Source organism: Plectropomus leopardus, chromosome 15 (genome assembly GCF_008729295.1).
Source record: "Plectropomus leopardus isolate mb chromosome 15, YSFRI_Pleo_2.0, whole genome shotgun sequence".
NCBI classification, from domain to species: Eukaryota; Metazoa; Chordata; class Actinopteri; order Perciformes; family Serranidae; genus Plectropomus; species Plectropomus leopardus.
The window spans coordinates 12,304,668-12,322,290 of record NC_056477.1 but is presented as its reverse complement, the minus strand read 5'-3'; the positions used below and the strand labels follow the sequence as shown (position 1 = coordinate 12,322,290).

At 37.9% G+C, this 17,623-nt stretch overlaps 2 protein-coding genes across 2 annotated transcripts; both read left to right on the top strand.

Annotated features, from left to right (window-relative positions):
- The first annotated feature begins 3,026 nt into the window (after positions 1 to 3,026).
- Positions 3,027 to 8,835, top strand: LOC121954583 (multiple inositol polyphosphate phosphatase 1-like). Its single transcript, XM_042502180.1, has 5 exons — positions 3,027 to 3,673; positions 3,754 to 3,948; positions 5,060 to 5,157; positions 7,070 to 7,200; positions 8,107 to 8,835. Exons 1-5 carry the CDS (start codon positions 3,094 to 3,096, stop codon positions 8,483 to 8,485), a joined length of 1,383 nt encoding a protein of 460 aa, XP_042358114.1. The 5' UTR covers positions 3,027 to 3,093; the 3' UTR covers positions 8,486 to 8,835.
- A 91-nt stretch (positions 8,836 to 8,926) lies between these two features.
- LOC121954582 (multiple inositol polyphosphate phosphatase 1-like) lies at positions 8,927 to 16,238 on the top strand. The gene is made up of 5 exons (XM_042502179.1): positions 8,927 to 10,200; positions 11,120 to 11,314; positions 12,667 to 12,764; positions 14,433 to 14,563; positions 14,950 to 16,238. Exons 1-5 carry the CDS (start codon positions 9,531 to 9,533, stop codon positions 15,332 to 15,334), a joined length of 1,479 nt encoding a protein of 492 aa, XP_042358113.1. The 5' UTR covers positions 8,927 to 9,530; the 3' UTR covers positions 15,335 to 16,238.
- The last annotated feature ends 1,385 nt before the right edge of the window (positions 16,239 to 17,623 follow it).

Genomic DNA, 17,623 nt, shown 5'->3' with positions numbered 1-17,623 from the left:
TTCTTTAAAAATCATCAAAATTGCTCTATCTATCATTGCCAGAAACTACAAAAAGAGACACACACCATGTGCGACTAAGGCTAAGGCACTTTGCTCCACGTGTCAGTTAAAATGACGTGGTTATTTATGGTGAAGGGAGGGTCATGCATTTTGCCCCAGTCACCAAGGGAGTCTCAAGAGAAATATTTGTAGCTCTAGGGAGGGTCAAGATATAAAAAGTAAATGAAGTCACACCTCAGCCACCCCCTGCAGCCCCTAAAAACAACACAGCAAAAAGTCATATCAAATAATATAATTGATATTCAATGCAATCAATGTGTTTCACTTGGATAAATGACATCAAACAAAACTGTTAAAAACTGTAAGAAAAATAAATATAAAAAGAAATCTTGTTAGTTTTTAATTAAAGTATGCTTCAAAACATGAATTTGGGCAACTGGTTCACATCAGACAATAACACACATGATCAAAATATCATAATACAGTTCCACTGTTGATAAATTATGATATGGAGGACATTCATAGTCCTAATAAGTCCTGGATGTTGCACAAATAAATCATGTGCTTCCCTCAGAATTGTAAAAGTTTCACTTGACATTTTAATGAATACTTGCTTGTATTCAAGCTTTTCGCTCATGCTGATTTGATACCGCTGATCAGCTCATACTGCTTGATAAAACTGTATAATTGAGTTGGCATATCTTGAATAACCACTGAGTACATTTTCTTCTGTTTGGTCTGAAAAAGCATTCACTGTCTCTGCATCCTTATCAGCCTTAACTGATATGTGATTCCCTCATGGATTAACAGTGGATCTGTTTTATATAATCGCTTAAGAGATAATCTGTTTAATTAGTAGCCTCTTTCCTGTTAAAGGCATGATTGCCTGACTGCGCAGCACAGATTTTTCTCCAACTTACATAAAAAACAGGAATGCTGTTAGACTCTGATGAGTCATCAAAATCTTTACAACCAAGCAGAGGCCATGACTTTTATCATAAAATCCTACCCCCACATTTTTGCATTATCTGTGACTTAGCACTGGAGTTTGATAAACACATTATCTTAACAATAGAGTATGAGCTTTATCCAGTTTTAAAACAGGTTTGCAAAGACAACCATGTGTGCATCCTCTCCTAACTGGACTTCTACAAGCCTTTACATTGTCACCAGTCACTTTGTTTTGTTACCTACAGTTAGTACTGAAAGCTTTTCATTGGCTCAAGGAAATCATCCCAGTACACACTTCTCTTTATCAGCTCCCACTCTAGATCAGAATTTACTTTTAGTTTCTGTTGTTATTTAAAGGTTTGAATAGACTGACCAATAGTGGGGCCTCCTGTTGAGCCTGACTTCCCTGTGCAACTGAAACAAAAGAGTATTTATTATTTGCGCGAACAAATCGCAAATAATACATACGATTTGAGCAATTAATGGATCATAAAAACTAGCAGAATTGGCTTGAATACTGGATAAACAACCTGTAAATATTGACAACATTTTAAAAGAAGTTAAGACAGAAAATGCAAGCTTTTTTCTTTTTGATACTTTAAAGCCTGTGATGCAGTATTAGCTATGCATGTCAATATCTGTGTGTACCATGTTTAACACTTAATGACATATTGCTGCTACAGATATGTCAAATTTCAAGATGACCCATAAATAAGAGTAGTTCATTTTCAGACCCTGCAAGAATTTAATAAATAGCTACAGGATGTCAAAATCTGCAGATGGGGATGTTACAACTCGCATCTGCTTTACATACATTTATAAATATCATTTAGAAACATGTGGCAACTGAAGGCATGCTGATATGCAAGTGGTGTATAATAATGTATTGAAGTATTGAAATTATGTAGAACCCATTTGATTTCTTACCAATCTGTAGAGTAATTTGAGTTAAATAGTGTAAGTGTAAGGCTGGAGAAGCAACAATTAAAAATTAACTAATGTGAAATTCACCTAGTTTAGTTAAGATGAGTTTATTTGATATGAACATCAGAGTAGCATTAGAGTTGTAAATTTATGCACAAGAACCAGATGCGCTGTGTTTAGTGTTTGTAGCGAAACATTCATTTGCAACACCTGTCCAAAGGAGGCTTTATTTAAAAGAAAAGAAAAGTCCATCCATAAAATCACCAGCAACTCCAAACACAATATACACTCACTAATAGCCTACCAAAAACACATCTGTTAAGTTATTTCAACAATTTTAAAATACATCCTGAAATCCATACAGTGAATACATCCATACAAAATACTGGTGTGTCTACTGTGGAATTAAGTGTGAGAACAATGTTGTTTCTTTTTTAGCCATGATTTAATACCGTCATTAAAAACATTAAACATTTTTAGTATTTCTGTGCAACCTGTCAGACTGAATTTGTATCAACCAAATCATTTCTAGTCGTGTTTAAAATCTAAATGGCAGACAAATTAGAAGGAACATAAATAATGTAGGGTGGATGTGTTATAAATGACAAAACGGACGTCCATGAACCTGCGCAACACTGCATTAAGTGGTGCATAAGGTCATATTTTTCTCAAATGCCTATATCATGCTGCATCTACGCATGAGTTCTTAGAATGGATCTTCAGACTCTGTGGTGAATGTTTTATTGTGTTACCTTGATCCAACAGCGGTTGAAGTGAAACTTGGATAATAAGTGTTAGAAGGTCAAACCACAGTGTCAGAAGTTGCAGTAAGAGAGTAGGTCAAACAAAGAGCATCCCAACAACAACAACACCATAAAATATGGATACATAATGATTTTTGTGAAAGTGGAAGCAATTTTATAATTCAAACAATGAAACATTTATGTAAAAAGGATCTGAATCATCAAAGACCTTGATAATCTATCAAGACTTCTGTTGTATTTTTTGTTTTCACTGTTTTATTTTTTCTTTGAGGTTGTCAGTCAAGGGATATTGTGTAAGAACCTGTTTACTTTCGACTTTAGGATATACTGTGAGGAAATTAGGTTACGCAAACTGGACTGGACTCTGCTCAGTCCCATTTTTGATGTCGACAAACGCCATGTTTTAGACAAGTTCTGGGGACAGTTTCTTTTCAAGCTTCATCCTCAATGCAAAATGTTGACTTTTCTTTGGAAATTCACTGTCTTTTATTCCCTCACCATCACCTGTTGTCTTTTTAATTATGTGAATCCTGAAGACAATTTGGATATACCAGCAATTGCCAAGTATTTCAATACAAAAGGGAGGTACGAAGAAGTGAATCCACATCTCATAGAGGACATATTGGCTGTAAACAGATCTGTTTTACAGCCACCATCGGAGCAATGTCAAGAAATTCATCTGACTGCAATAATAAGACACGGTACCAGGTACCCGACACCCAAAAACGTCAAGGAGATGCAGCAGCTCTACAACATTGTCCTACACAATGCTTCAGGTGATGAGAGCTGGCTGCGTGAGATCCAGACCCAGTGGACGATGTGGTACAATGAGGACATGGATGGCAGACTGGTCCAGAAAGGTGTGAACGATCTCAAGCATCTGGCCGTCAGGCTGTCAAAGCTGTTCCCCTCACTGATTTCAGAGGAGAAGCTCCGAGGAGGATTCATCAGATTCATAACCAGCTCAAAGCACAGGTGTGTCAACAGCACGCTGTCGTTCAAGGCAGGACTGACAGAGCTCTGGGCTATCACAGGTATGACCGTCACAACAAATGTATTATGATTTATATATGATATATATTTTCCCTATAACATGTTCCTTTTTTCTACCCAGATCAGGAGTTTGATCATACGGTGAATGATGCCCTCATGAGGTTTTTCGACAAGTGCACCAGGTTTGTGCAGGAAGTTGATAAGAACCCAGAAGCTCTGTCAGAGGTGGTAAAATTTAGGGAGGGTACAGAGATGAGGAGGGTCCAGGAGAAGATCGCAGACCGCCTCAGAGTCCCACAAAGTCTCATCACTCACGGTAATTCTGAAGTATTTTGCCCTTATCATAACAACAAATGATGCATGCTTTTGGTAGTCCTATTCACTGGGCCTCTTAAATAACTGAACAAGACTGTAAAGGAGGGTGCAGAATATTTGATTTTTGCCAATGCCTGATATTTTGAAACTCATTTTGGCTGATGCCAAAACTGATATAGACAAAATCACAATGTTTATTTACAAAAAGATCCAGATAAAAAAAAGGCCTTGTGTCATAAAATCGAACACTGCTGAGCAAAAAATTGGTTTTATCCACATAAAAAAAGGCTGTTTAACTGTTTCACCACTTTATCTTTCCGTCACACCTTTTCCAACGGGCAATTGACACCGTTAGATCAAAGCCACCAGTTGCCATTAACCTTATTGCAGTGAAGACTCTCCTGCAGTGGAATTAACATATAACATATTTATTGTAATGTAACAATTTCACACAGAACTGTAAAATTCAACTTGCTTTAACAAGCCTGAAAGATGCTCATCCTGCGACAATGCTGACAAAAGCCACAACCAGTGCAAATTTGACCTATTTAGAGTAATTGAAGCTGCATAATTAAAGACCTTATCAGTCTGTCATATCAGCAGAAGTATGCATTTCAGGCGAATGCTGATATTTCATTTAAAGCCTTAATTTGAAGATACCAGCGCAGGAAAGAGTACATTTCTTGAGTAAGTTTGCCTTTTGAGTTAATTTTATACAGAAATGAATCAGTGTCATTGCCTAAAAGATACTATAGACCCATAGCTACCTGATATCAGCAATTATCCATTAAATTAAATACAATAACAGTAAAATAGTCAGTGTTGTGAAGGACATTGTGCAGAATATCCCAGTGATCATAATTTACACTGGGTGGAGCTGTTCACTAATTTGGAAGTGCTGAGGCCTCTGTGCCAAAAGTAGCGAGCCGGTCATTTATCACTTTTAATTAACCTTCGGTATTGGTGCTCCACTTGTAAGATCAAGACAAACTACTTCATGTAGTGTTTGTATGATTATTCTTGTGTACTTTGAGGTGATGTCACTCTTCTGGCATCTCACCTTCCTGTGTATAGTCACCACTAAACATGCTACACCGACCTCTCTCCTGCAGAAATGGCTGAGGCTGCGTTTTACCTGTGTGCTTATGAATTTGCAATCAAGGCGGTGACCTCCCCCTGGTGTCAGCTCTTTGATGAAGATGATGCAAAGGTAGGAGAAAATTGTGGTCAACTGCATGTAGATTTAATGTGGCAGCAATGTTTGTTTCACTTTAATTTATTTATGGAATCATTTATTACAGTGAGAACAAATGGGATGTTCTTCTGCACTATAGACATTTTTTTCACAGGCTTTTTCATAAAAGCACAGGTGTCACGGACAGCATTAATGACAACTTTGCTCTATTTAAGCGCCCCAATAAGCCATGACACTGTGAGTTAGCCAGCACGCACAATACCAGAACCCTGAAACCGAGGCCCTGTCTACACATAGACACATATTTTTGAAAATTGATCATTTTCCCCTACATTTTAAAAATAATTCAGTCCACACAGCCTTCGTTTTACAAAATATCTCCACACTAGAACGGAAAAACAACTCCAAATGCTTGCCTGTGTTAACTGCCATCAGCTACCTCAAAACAAAGATCACAGAATGTACAGGCTTACGTCACAGTTGTAAACAGTTGATGCTGAGATGGAGCAAAGCCATTGGGTGCAGCAGATGCCTCTTCGTCTGTGAAGTGGTGCAATACTAAGTTTAAGTGTAAAGTCAGCATTAGACCAAGCAGTGCTAACACAATGTTAGCAAGCCGGTAGTCCACCATTGTTGTTGTTTCTAGCATATGTTTATTACATGAAGAAACAATAGGTGTGCACAGATTGTGGAGATTATATAATTGTTTCCCAAACACTCATTCAACATGTTTTACATGTGATAACAGATAACAAGAGACCAAAGTTTTGAAAAATCTGCACCTCTGGGGGTTTCAAAAAAATCTCAGTTTTAGTGATTTAAAACTCAGTTTGCACATGGACTAGAGGTTGATAGATGAAATCATCACACTGTAACAATTTTTCCATAAAATTACAATAAGCATCCTTCCGTTATTTTACAGTGTTAATAAGGCAAAGTACTTCAATAGTATATTACCGTTACATTTATTACATTATTCTATAATATTCTACACTAGCATTCGAGGTTTACAGTGTAATATGGGGTTCAAAAAGCAAAAATATTTGTGTTGTTTTTAATGTATTTTGGAAAAACTTTACATAATTTCAGAATTTGGCTGTATTTTTACAGCATATCTCACTGTAACAAATTGTTACAGTGTATCTGTCTACATACAGACAGAGCCTTAAGCAACAAAATGAATTCAGCCAACATTTGTTTATTATTCACACCTATGATTTTTCTTCTGTGATGTGTCAAAATGCGCATGAGACACTGCATAAAAAGCTAAAAATATCAAAATGGCCATACTGTGCAACTTTGGAGGAAAATTTATCTATTTCATTGACAAACATTTTTTTATTTGTAGAGCTCTTCATTAGTAAGTATTGAACATAAGTTTTTCTACATAACCAAATGTTTTTCAAATGTATCACATGTGAGCCAAAATGAAACAGCAGGGGGTGACAAGAGGCAGCACCTCTATAGTACACATGATTAATGGTGAGGGGTTATGTTTTGGATTTAGGGTCACAACAAAGTGGCAGAGAGGCACTTCAGCTGTTCAGATGGGCACTTTGAGCCGAGCAGAGGAGCACGTAGGGGCACCGACTCTAAATCAACTATTGAATCCAACACAAACAGAACAAAGCAAACAGCCCTGTCTAATCTAGGTCAGAGGTACACAGCACCCCCAGCAGACAAATCATTTATATCGTATTGCTTGTTTCTATACACTCAAAAACAAAAATCACAATGCATTAACATTAGCGTTAAAAGCAAGCACGTTTTGTGTCTTGTGTTACAAACTGATCTAACACCCAGGCAGCCGGAAATGTTAGCTCACAGAACACACACAGATTGCTATCTTGGGAAAATTGTTATTTTCAGAGTCTCTGTGTAGGCCTCCCACATACAGGCTATACCTTTGAACTATCTGCACCAACAGGTTATGGATTATGCAAGTGACCTGAGGGAATTCTGGAAAAGGGGCTACGGTTACGATATTAACAGCAAGTCGAGCTGCATTCTCTTCCACGATGTGTTTAACCGACTGAAGAAGGCAGCCAGTGAGAACCAGTAAGTGGACTTTAAATGAGCTGCAGTCCATACATTACAAATGTAGGTTATACTTACTGAGGACACAGATGAAAACCTTCAGAGGAATAGATGACACCATCACCAGTATCATTGGTTTTATCTGCTGCTCCCTTAATGTTGGTTGTTTTGTTGCTGTCACCCAAAAACTAGTTTGTATGCTGTCTGTATAGAGCAGGGATACTCGGCTTCCTTTGCTTTTGGGGGCCACGCAAATGACAGGAAGCCAGGGGCCAGTGGCAGCAGCATCATGCATGTTTCTAGGATTTTAAGACATATAATCTTAGATGTTTCAAGGATTTTAGGACATTTCTCTGATTTTTTTTTCTATTTCTAGGATTTTTGGACCTTTCTCAGGTTTCAGAATGTTTCTAGAATTTTAGAAATTGTCTTGGATTTTAGGATGTTTCTAGGATTTTAGGACATTTCTCGGATATTAGGACATTTCTAGGATATTAGGACCTTTCTCAGGTTTTAAAATGTTGCTAGAATTTTAGGACCTTTCCCAGATTTTAAAATGTTTCTAGGATTTTAGTAAATTTCTCGGATATTAGGACATTTCTAGGATTGTAGGACCTTTCCCGGGTGTATATGGCATTTCTCTGATTTTAGGATGTTTCTAGGATTTTAGGACGTTTCTAGGAATTTAAGACATTTCTAGGAATTTAGGACATTTCTAGGAATTTAGGACATAAGGGGCTCTGTCGGGGGGTGCAGGGATCCTGCACTTTAATTCCCAGTGTGAATTGCTTTATTTTTATTGTAAATTAGAAAATATTTGAGGAGCCACCTGGCATCCTGTCAGGGCCAGATTTGCACTGGTATAGAGTTTTTAAATGTGTCCCTATGTGCCCTCACATACGTTTTCTCACTTGTTGTGTATGTCAGGTCAGGCCAGCAGGTGACTGAAACAGTGACAGTCCAGGTGGGTCATGCAGACACCCTCCTGCCACTGCTCACCCTCCTGGGCTTCTTTAAGGACAGCGATGCCCTGAACTCAACCAACTACTCTACACAGACACATCGCTCCTTCCGTACCAGCCACATGTTACCCTACGCAGCTAACTTACTCCTGGTGCTATATGACTGCGGTGGAGGCGACCTGAGACTGCAGCCGCTGCTTAACGAGAAGCCGGTGACTTTCCCCGACATGACTGACCAGCAGGCCTCCATGCCACTCTATGAAGATGTCAGAAATCACTACAGAGAGCTGCTCCAAGGCTGTGACTTTGAGACTGAGTGCCAGCTGTTCAAAGGTCCTGCTTGAGTTTAGGTTGACAGGGTAGATTCTGGAAAAGAGGGTTTTAATTCTCTTTATGCGCTACACAGAATAATTCTGTGCTTGTTGTAACTCATTTTTAAGAAAACATGGGGTAGTGCTGCAATTCAGCCTCTTGTGACTGAAAAAAGTATTACTTCAAATAACACTTGAAAAATGATCCATAAACAGGTCATTTTAGCATAATGAAAACACAATTCTTATTGTCAGGTAGTTATACACTAATGAAAACATAGTTATGAATATTATATACCTTGTTTAACCTTATATCACCTTAAATCCTACACACTGGACCTTTGAAAGGAAGAGAGCAACAGTGGTGGAATGTACTTAAGTATATTAACTCAAATACTGTATTAATTTACAGTTTTTATGTATTTGTGCTTTACCTGAGTATTTCTTTTTTTTACTCATTTTTTTTTACTACATTTCAGAGTGAAATACTGCACACATAAATCCAGTACATTTATTTCATCCTCATATTACAGATTAAGATTAGCAATACGAAACATAGGTAATACAAAAACAAGGTATTCTTATGGATAAAGATTATTGATCCCATGGTGAAATCCACAAGCTAAACTGCAGTAGGCCTATATAGTCTACAGTAAAAAGAAAAGAAAAAAACCTACCACCTGCTATATTAATGCATCAAAATATGCATAATATAATATTAATTGGGCCAGTTACTTGTAATTGTATTTATGAATTTATTGTGGGCCTACTTTAGGCAGCTTAGACCCTATGATTTGATTGTAATACTTTTTGTTTGTTTGTTTGTTTGTTTGTTTGTTTAAATACAGAGCACATCCAGACATCATCTCTCAATGGAAATTATGAACCAAAAGAATCCCTTTTAATCGAATATGCATTTTGTTGATAAATAGGTTTAGGATTTTGATCTAAGTACTTCTTCCACCACTGTGTAATGTACAAGCACTCGTGATAAAAAGTGGTCAATGTCCGTTATTGTCTATTGTGCAAGCTGCGCGAGGACAGGCTCTATGTAACGGATTGGTTGGTTAGACAGTCCATGGGTGACGTCACTCAGTTTTGGGGTCTGGTAGGTGGGGGTGCACACGGCCATACAAACAAGCTACTTGACTACATCATGCCGACCAGATTTTGGAAAATCTTTCTTGTTCATTTCACCGTCACAACTTGCTTTTGCTGCTGTTTTCGTAACGATGCGACTCATGAGGATTTCAATCTAAACATACCGGCCATCGCCAAATACTTTAGCACGAAAGGGAGGTACGAGGAAGTGAACCCGTATCTCATAGACGACATACTGGCTGTAAACAAATCTATTTTACAGCCTCCGTCTGAGCAATGTCGCGCAATTCATCTGACTGCGATAATAAGACACGGCACGAGGTACCCGACGACCAAAAATGTGAAGAAGATGCGGAAGCTGTACGAGCTGGTGAAGAGCAGCGCCTCGGGCAAAGAGAGCTGGCTGCGTGAGATCCAGACCCAGTGGACGATGTGGTACAATGAGGACATGGACGGCAGACTGGTCCAGAAAGGTGTGAACGATCACAAGCATCTGGCCGTCAGGCTGTCAAAGCTGTTCCCCTCACTGATGTCAGAGGAGAAGCTCCGAGGAGGATTCATCAGATTCATAACCAGCTCAAAGCACAGGTGTGTCAACAGCACGCTGTCGTTCAAGGCAGGACTGACAGAGCTCTGGGCTATCACAGGTATGACCGTCACTTCAGATAGGGAGGTCCCGATCAAGTTTTTTTTTTTTTTTTGTCCACAATACCGATCCAAGTTATTTGATATTGTGTATCTGCCGATACTGAGTTCCGATCCGATACTTGTATTTACCTGGATGATACAGCTGCAATGCACACTTTAAAGGTAAAGATATTAAAATCAATCCAGTGTATATGCTTTACAGTTTAAATGCTCGGCATTGTAGCACAAGAAAAATGTCTGCGTCCAAACAATTCCTTAAAGGCTTTTTTTTTAAAACTAAAAACTGTAAAAAAAAAAAAAAAAGAAAGAAAAACAGGAAACTGTTATTTGTCTCTCATCACAGTCCCACTTTGTGCAGCATTTGTTTTTTTTTTTTTTAAAAAAAAAGAAGTAAAATATGTATTTAGAAAAAAATGCCCTCAAATCAAACACTTAGTGCAGCATTTGTTTTGTCAGCAAAGTAAAATAAATAAACTAAAATGTGTGTAATATAATCACTATTTCTCTTATTAGTAGTATTATAGCTGGACATCAATATTTTTTGTCATAATAAAAATTACAGCATGATGTTAGTAGTTCACTAAAAATGAACCACAAAAATTTAAATTCCACTCAAAGTGGTGTATCAGCTTGAGTCAAAAACGAAAAAAAAAATCAATTACTACTTATTGGGGTAGCAGCATTACCATAAAATGTGAATATGTGCTGCAAATTGTGCTCCTCCTTTACAACACCTGTGTGACAGTGGACATAAATAAAGAAACGGGTGGGAACTGTGCTTAAAATAACCAATCCCGATCAATTAAGAAATGCTTTGATCGGGCCTGATACCGATCCATCCTATTGGGACATCCCTATCAAATATAGTACGATGACCTCTGATATTTCATTTTAACATGTTCCTTTTTTTCTATCCAGATCAAGAGTTTAACCATGCAGAGAATGATGCCCTCATGAGGTTTTTCGACAAGTGCACCAGGTTTGTGCAGGAAGTCGATAACAACCCAGAAGCTCTGTCAGAGGTGGACAGGTTCAGTCAGGGACCAGAGTTGAGGAGGGTCCGGGAGAAGATTGCAGACCGCCTCAGAGTCCCCTACAATGACATCACAAGTGGTAAGTGGTGCAGGAAGTATTTAGATCAGACCTTTGTCTAGCTGAAAACATCTCATAAAATGGCCCTTTACAAGCCCTGCATTCAGAATCTTTCTAACAGTTTAATGATGTTAATTTCCACCAAATTTATGCACTTAAAGGGTAACTCCATTATTTTTCAACCTGGACCCTATTTTCCAATATTTTTGTGTCTTAGTGACTTGTAGGAACAACAGTTTTTAAAACTGGTCCTGAACTGAGAGTGGTACAGCCGCCAGCTGCCAAACAAGGCTACAATAGCTCCTTTTACACTGCCTGCTCAAGGTGGGAATATCACAGCGTTGCGCTGGTTCACACCAGAAGTGGAAGCGACGGAGCGACCTCTAGCTCACAGGGTAGAGTGTATGCCCCATGTGCCTGAGGATTCTGCAGCGGCCCCGGTCCAAGTCCAACCTGTGGCCCTGTGCTGCATGTCAACCCCCCCCCTTTCTCCCACCTTTCCTGTATCTCTCACACTGTCCTACAAGTAAAGGGAAAAGGCCCCCAAAAAACTATCTTAAAAAAAAAACAAACAAAAAAAAAGAATTAAGTGGAAGCCCCCCTATATGTTAATTGTTGCACAGCCGCCCTTCAGCAATTACCTGGCCATTAACACCAGGAGCACATTTCTCTGCACCTGTCAGCAGCGATTCTCCTTCTCTGCTTCCTTTGAATCACATGTAGAGCTGCGTCCCTGCTTGCTTTTGTGTCTCCTTGTCTGAGTTTGTGAATCTGTGTGCCTGCTCATCTCTCTTCCTCTCTGTTCAGACACTACTGATGCATGCATTAGATTCATATTTTATCATTTAGCTGAACATTGTCTCCATTTTCCCAATAATTAGTACCAAATTGCACAATTCTTTCTAGAAACGTATCAATTAATTTACATATACACATCAGTTTCTTTCCAGGAAATTGTATGAAACTATGGGCCCTCAGATAGAAGTATTGTGGTCTAAAAAACAACTCATGCAGTGCAAGTCAAAGTACAACAATTAGCAGTCACTAAAGGAGAGGAATCGGGGGAAGATACTGTGCTGAACATCTTGTTGGTCGTATTTCACAGAGGGTTTTTGCACAGTAGGTGGAGCTGTTTTCTAATTAAAAGTACTGACGCTCCACTGGACTGAGCTGTAGTCAGTATTGACTTATTCTGTGGCCTTGAAGAGGTGCTATAGGGCACAAAGTGGTGCAGTTATAATTATGCAATACATAGTATGATGTTTAGGGTGAATGGGGACATGTCCCGGTGTTTTTGATTGTGTTTGCTTTAATAGCTGCCTGGTCCGATTGACTTCACAATTTATCATTTTATTGCAACCTTTCTCTTGCAGATATGGCTGAAGCTGCATTTTACTTGTGTGCTTATGAGTTTGCCATCAAGACTGTGAACTCTCCGTGGTGCAGACTCTTTGATGAGATGGATGCACAGGTACGTCTCTTGGCTATTTAATGATTGTAGGTTTAATGAGTCAGTGTGAGAGCATGCAGGTAAGACTTCATCGTGGAGGTGGGAGGATAGGTTTGTGGCTCACTAACCTGATGTGATTGCTGTTACTCTTAATCATTTATCACAATGGGTTAGACTGTGTGAAGTTTATTTATTTACAGGCCTTTTTTTATAATCACAATGATCTGAGTTTTTTTGGGGGGTGGGGGATTGGCATCAGTTGTCTTGTGCAGTGTTCAAATGCCTTTCACAAGCATTTAAACCTGACAACCAAAAAATTTGTTAAAAACATAATGAGCAACTCAGCAATGTTCTACAAATTGCAAAAAAATTGTAAAAGACGACAAAGAAAAGACCTTATAATAAGGTGGGGGGATTATTAGATATGATCAAAAAACTAGGAAAAAATGTCCAGAAAACTACAGTTATACTTATATATTTAAAATGATGTCACAGAAAAAAAAAATAGCACTTTCTTCAGTTTTTTCTTTTTTGTTTCTGTGTTTTACTTTTCTTTCTTTCCTTTTTTTTTCTTATTTTAAGGTAAATTTTCGTATAACTTTTTACCAGTTTCATGCTAATTTCTGGGCGCTTTCCTGTTAAGTTGTTCATTGCTGTCTTCCCTTGTTTTGGAAAGAAATTAGGGGATTTTGCTGGCGTTTGCTAATACATTTAATGTATTTGTTTGAACCAAAATTTAAAAGACTGTTGCAATTTAACTCCTGCTTTACATGCTATGCTACATCTGTTGCATCACTTCTTTTTATTATCAATTATGCATTTGGCTGTGTATTTGCATGTGCATGTGACTGTGTTTGTGTATCTGTCTGTCTGCAGCTTATCTCTCAAACTATTGGACCAATCAGCCAAATATTTTGTGTGTACACTTATGAATGTATGCTCAAGGATCTCTCATGGTTGTGGTGATTCACACTGTTGAAAAACTTGTTTTATTGACTGTTTTATACTGTCACTGCTGACTGCTCACTCCTCTTAACCAAGTGACAAGTAAGCTGTGTAGTTAAATAGTTTCTTTTTTGGTCTGCTTTAATTGTGTTTATTGCTGATATTTCCTATTTCAATGTGCTACAAACAAAGTTAATACTGTTCAAAGTCCCTTTATGCTGCAGCTCCATCAAAAATGGAAGAAGCACTTATGTTTTTTTGCTCCCAGGAGCTACGAAAACACGTCTGCTGAAATTGCAAGAATTGCCTAGAGTGGCTGCTATTAGACCTGGGTGGCTGCTTGGCCACCAAGCAGAGATCTCCACTCCGCTGAGTGGGTCTTTGTATTTTGGTCTGTGTTGTCTCTGTTAAATAAACAAATAAATATAAAAGAAAGAGGAAGAAGCATTTAGAAGGTCAAGTTCAACAGTCCTGCCTTACCTACTTCTTTTTTTTCTATAAAGAATAGTTATTAAGACTTTTTCTGCTTTACCACAGTATTCATTCTTTGAGAAGCTTTTTGGCAGTATTCATGTCACAAAGAGTGTTTTGTGTCTTGTGTTACAAGCTGACCTAACACTCAGGAAGCTTGAAATGTTACCTAACATGACAAAAGACAAACAGATTGTTATCTTTTTCAGTCATCACATAAAGCCCCCCACCCCACATCCACACTGGCTTGATTTGTCCTGTGTGGTTCAACAGGTTATGGAGTATGCGAATGACCTGAAGCAATTTTGGAAAAGAGCCTACGGGTACGATATTAACAGCAAGTCGAGCTGCATTCTCTTCCATGACATGTTCGCTCGACTGAACCAAGCAGCCAGTGAGAACAAGTGAGTAAACTTGAATGACTTTCAGTACAGAAAAATACAGGATTCTGCGACTTTGTAATTTTGTCATGTTAAACGAATCCAAAATCCTGACCCCTCTGGGCATTTGTTGGGGGCTATTTCCAGCTGTGGATGAACACACATTTGTTGGGCGGTTTATATAAGACTGACTCAAAATGAACTAGAGTGCTCATGTATATTGTAATGAAGGAAGATGTCAGCCAGAGCTCACTGATGTATTTTTACACATTTTGGACATGAGTTGAGCTCCATAGAATAAGCTACAGCCAGCAAGAACAGGTGATAATAATTATATTTTTTTCACTTTTTTTTACAGAGCTCATTGTGTATTAGACTTGAAACTGATGTATATATATTCTGTATCACAGATCAGGCCGGCAGGTGACTGAAGCGGTGACAGTCCAGGTGGGTCATGCAGAGACCCTCCTGCCACTGCTCACCCTCCTGGGCTTCTTTAAGGACAGCAACAGTCTGACCTCAACTAACTACGCCATGCAGGCACATCGCTCCTTCCGCACCAGCCACATGTTACCCTACGCAGCTAACTTACTCCTGGTGCTGTATGACTGCGGTGGAGGCGACCTGAGACTGCAGCCACTGCTCAATGAGAAGCCGGTGACTTTCCCCGACATGACTGATCAGCAGGCCTCCATGCCGCTCTATGAAGACGTCAGAAATCACTACGGGGAGCTGCTCCAAGGCTGTGACTTTGAGACTGAATGCCAGCTGTTCAAAGGTCCTGCTGAAGTTTAAGAAAACAGGGAAGTATCTGGAAAAAAGGGCATTGTAGTGGCTTTATTGTGTTTTATTTGCAAAATGAAGTGAAAAATATTATCCTAATAGGAGCATCTTAGCTTCAATGCCTCATGTAAACCATGAACAAATCAGTGTTTGGCCTTTTATTTTTTATGAAAGAAGAAACAAGGAAGATTTTTTTTTTACTCCAGTTGTCTAATGGCAAGAGATAAAGCAGATTTGGTTAATTCTGAAACTGATACCAGCCTAGCCATTTAATTTCAAGTTCACCTGTACCATTACAGTATTACTGCTGCGATGTTGCCTATTATTTTTGCGAAGTTTCTTCACAGGAATTAAGAAGTTTATTTTTGCAGTGTATACACATTTTTTATTGCTTAAACCTAATGTGGTTACTCTTAGCTTTAAAGTTAACATATTGCGTGGTCAGTATGATGTGATCATTGGTGGCGTATACATTTTAAGTCAATCTAATTTTCTAGTAAAATATATTTGGCAGGGCTGATTCTGGTCATTTTGGTGGTGTCTGGCTACTCTGAAGTCAATCATACTTTGGTTTAATTCAGCTTCACTTGACACATAGTACCTTTGCAAGAACTCTTGTCCTTGTCATGCCCCTTATTTGGGTTTATTTGGGATATCATATAGAGGTTATTCATAACTCTTTATGATGAACATTAACCAGGTACGAATATCTATGCAGCTGCACAATCTCCTATAATTTCTGTTCTGACAGTTGGATATTATTACAATCTGATTTGACTTCCAGTATGTACATCATAAATATATTTTAAGATTCTTAATTTATTTATTTTTTGTGTTTTTTTCTTCATTAAATAATGCACTGTGCATGCTACAGTAAAAATATTAAATTGATTTAGATATTGTTGATAGCAAAATAGTTCTGTATCAAGAAAACAACTTGTTTCATAGCTCTCCTGTAATAGACTCTAATGTATAGTATTTTACAATCTTTTTGGTACCATTTTCTACTAAGGCTCCCTTTATACAGCGTTATAGGTTATTGCTGTTTCAGTTCATGTTCATGGAAAGTTTATCAATTATGAATTATTTATAGATCAGGAGCCATTTAAAGGAACATCTTTTGGGTGTACAGGATGTCCAAAAGCCATTTATTAACTTATTAACATTTAAAACTGCAGACTAGATGGATTAAAACAGATTACAGAGAGTGACCATTTTGTTAATAATTTCCACAGAGAGATGATGTTGGTGTGCTTAGTTGACAAAATACAAGTGCTGGAATAAGTAAAAGTAGCCATACCACAATGTAGTAGTCTGTTGCAAGTAAAAATTGTTCATTGAAAACTTTACTTTCATAAAAGTACAAAAGTACTAACATTGAAATATAATTAAAGCTGAAAACTAAAAGGATTTGTTCAGCTGAAAGGCCCATTTTCAAAATATATTTCTGGATTATTATTATTGATGCATTAATATGTAAACATTACAAATGTTGCAGCTGGTGAAAGTGGGCCAGTTTGAAATACTTTATGTACTGCCAAGTAGATTAATTCATTAAAATATATAATAAAGTATTAGTTCATTATATTTTATATTAAGGATCTGACGCAACAGAGTAGCAAAAGCTATTTAAATCTGTCAAAATAAATGTAGTGGGGTAAAAAATACATTTCCCTCCAATCAGTAGTGGAGTAAAAGAATAAAGTAACATAAGGTTAATGGTGGAATCTAACAAAATACATTAAGTACTCTACTTAAAAAGAAATTTGAAATACTTGTACTTCAAATTTCTTTCTTTTCTTTACTTTTCAACCTTGTCCAGGCTGAAATATACTGGCGTTACCCTTTAAGTAACATTTTCAATGCAGGACATAAATTGTAATAGGGTATTTTCACAGTGTAGTATTAGTATTTTTACAAAAGTAAAGACTTGGAATACTTCCCACCCCAAAGCTTGAGAGGTGGTTCTCGACAAATGACAGTGACATACATGTATTAGCTCCAAAAAGTCATCTTTCCTTTCCAAAACCGGCTTGCCTATTTCACTTTTAATAGCTGTTGTTTAATCTTGCTCACAGATATTGTTTGATTTTTCAGCCAAAGCGGTTAAAAGAACACCTTACATAAGGCTACTTAGCTAATGATTCTCGTCTCATTAGACGTGTGCTCGTGTACACTATGTCCCAAATACGATCATAACCAGGATAAGCCTAAAGCCTACATTTTTTAAGCCTAAATTTATTCACCAAAAGTAAAACACTAATGGGAGCACTAACAAACTACACTACGGTCGTCTTGCTA

Bases quoted from the DNA above. Each gene is read 5' to 3' on its own strand.
- LOC121954583 (XM_042502180.1), top strand. From the start codon at position 3,094: ATGTTGACTTTTCTTTGGAAATTCACTGTCTTTTATTCCCTCACCATC. The intron at 3,949-5,059 runs GTAATTCTGAAG...TCTCTCCTGCAG, and splicing joins ACAAAGTCTCATCACTCACG to AAATGGCTGAGGCTGCGTTT. The intron at 7,201-8,106 runs GTAAGTGGACTT...TGTGTATGTCAG, and splicing joins AAGGCAGCCAGTGAGAACCA to GTCAGGCCAGCAGGTGACTG.
- LOC121954582 (XM_042502179.1), top strand. From the start codon at position 9,531: ATGGGTGACGTCACTCAGTTTTGGGGTCTGGTAGGTGGGGGTGCACAC. The intron at 10,201-11,119 runs GTATGACCGTCA...TTTTCTATCCAG, and splicing joins AGAGCTCTGGGCTATCACAG to ATCAAGAGTTTAACCATGCA. The intron at 11,315-12,666 runs GTAAGTGGTGCA...TTTCTCTTGCAG, and splicing joins CTACAATGACATCACAAGTG to ATATGGCTGAAGCTGCATTT.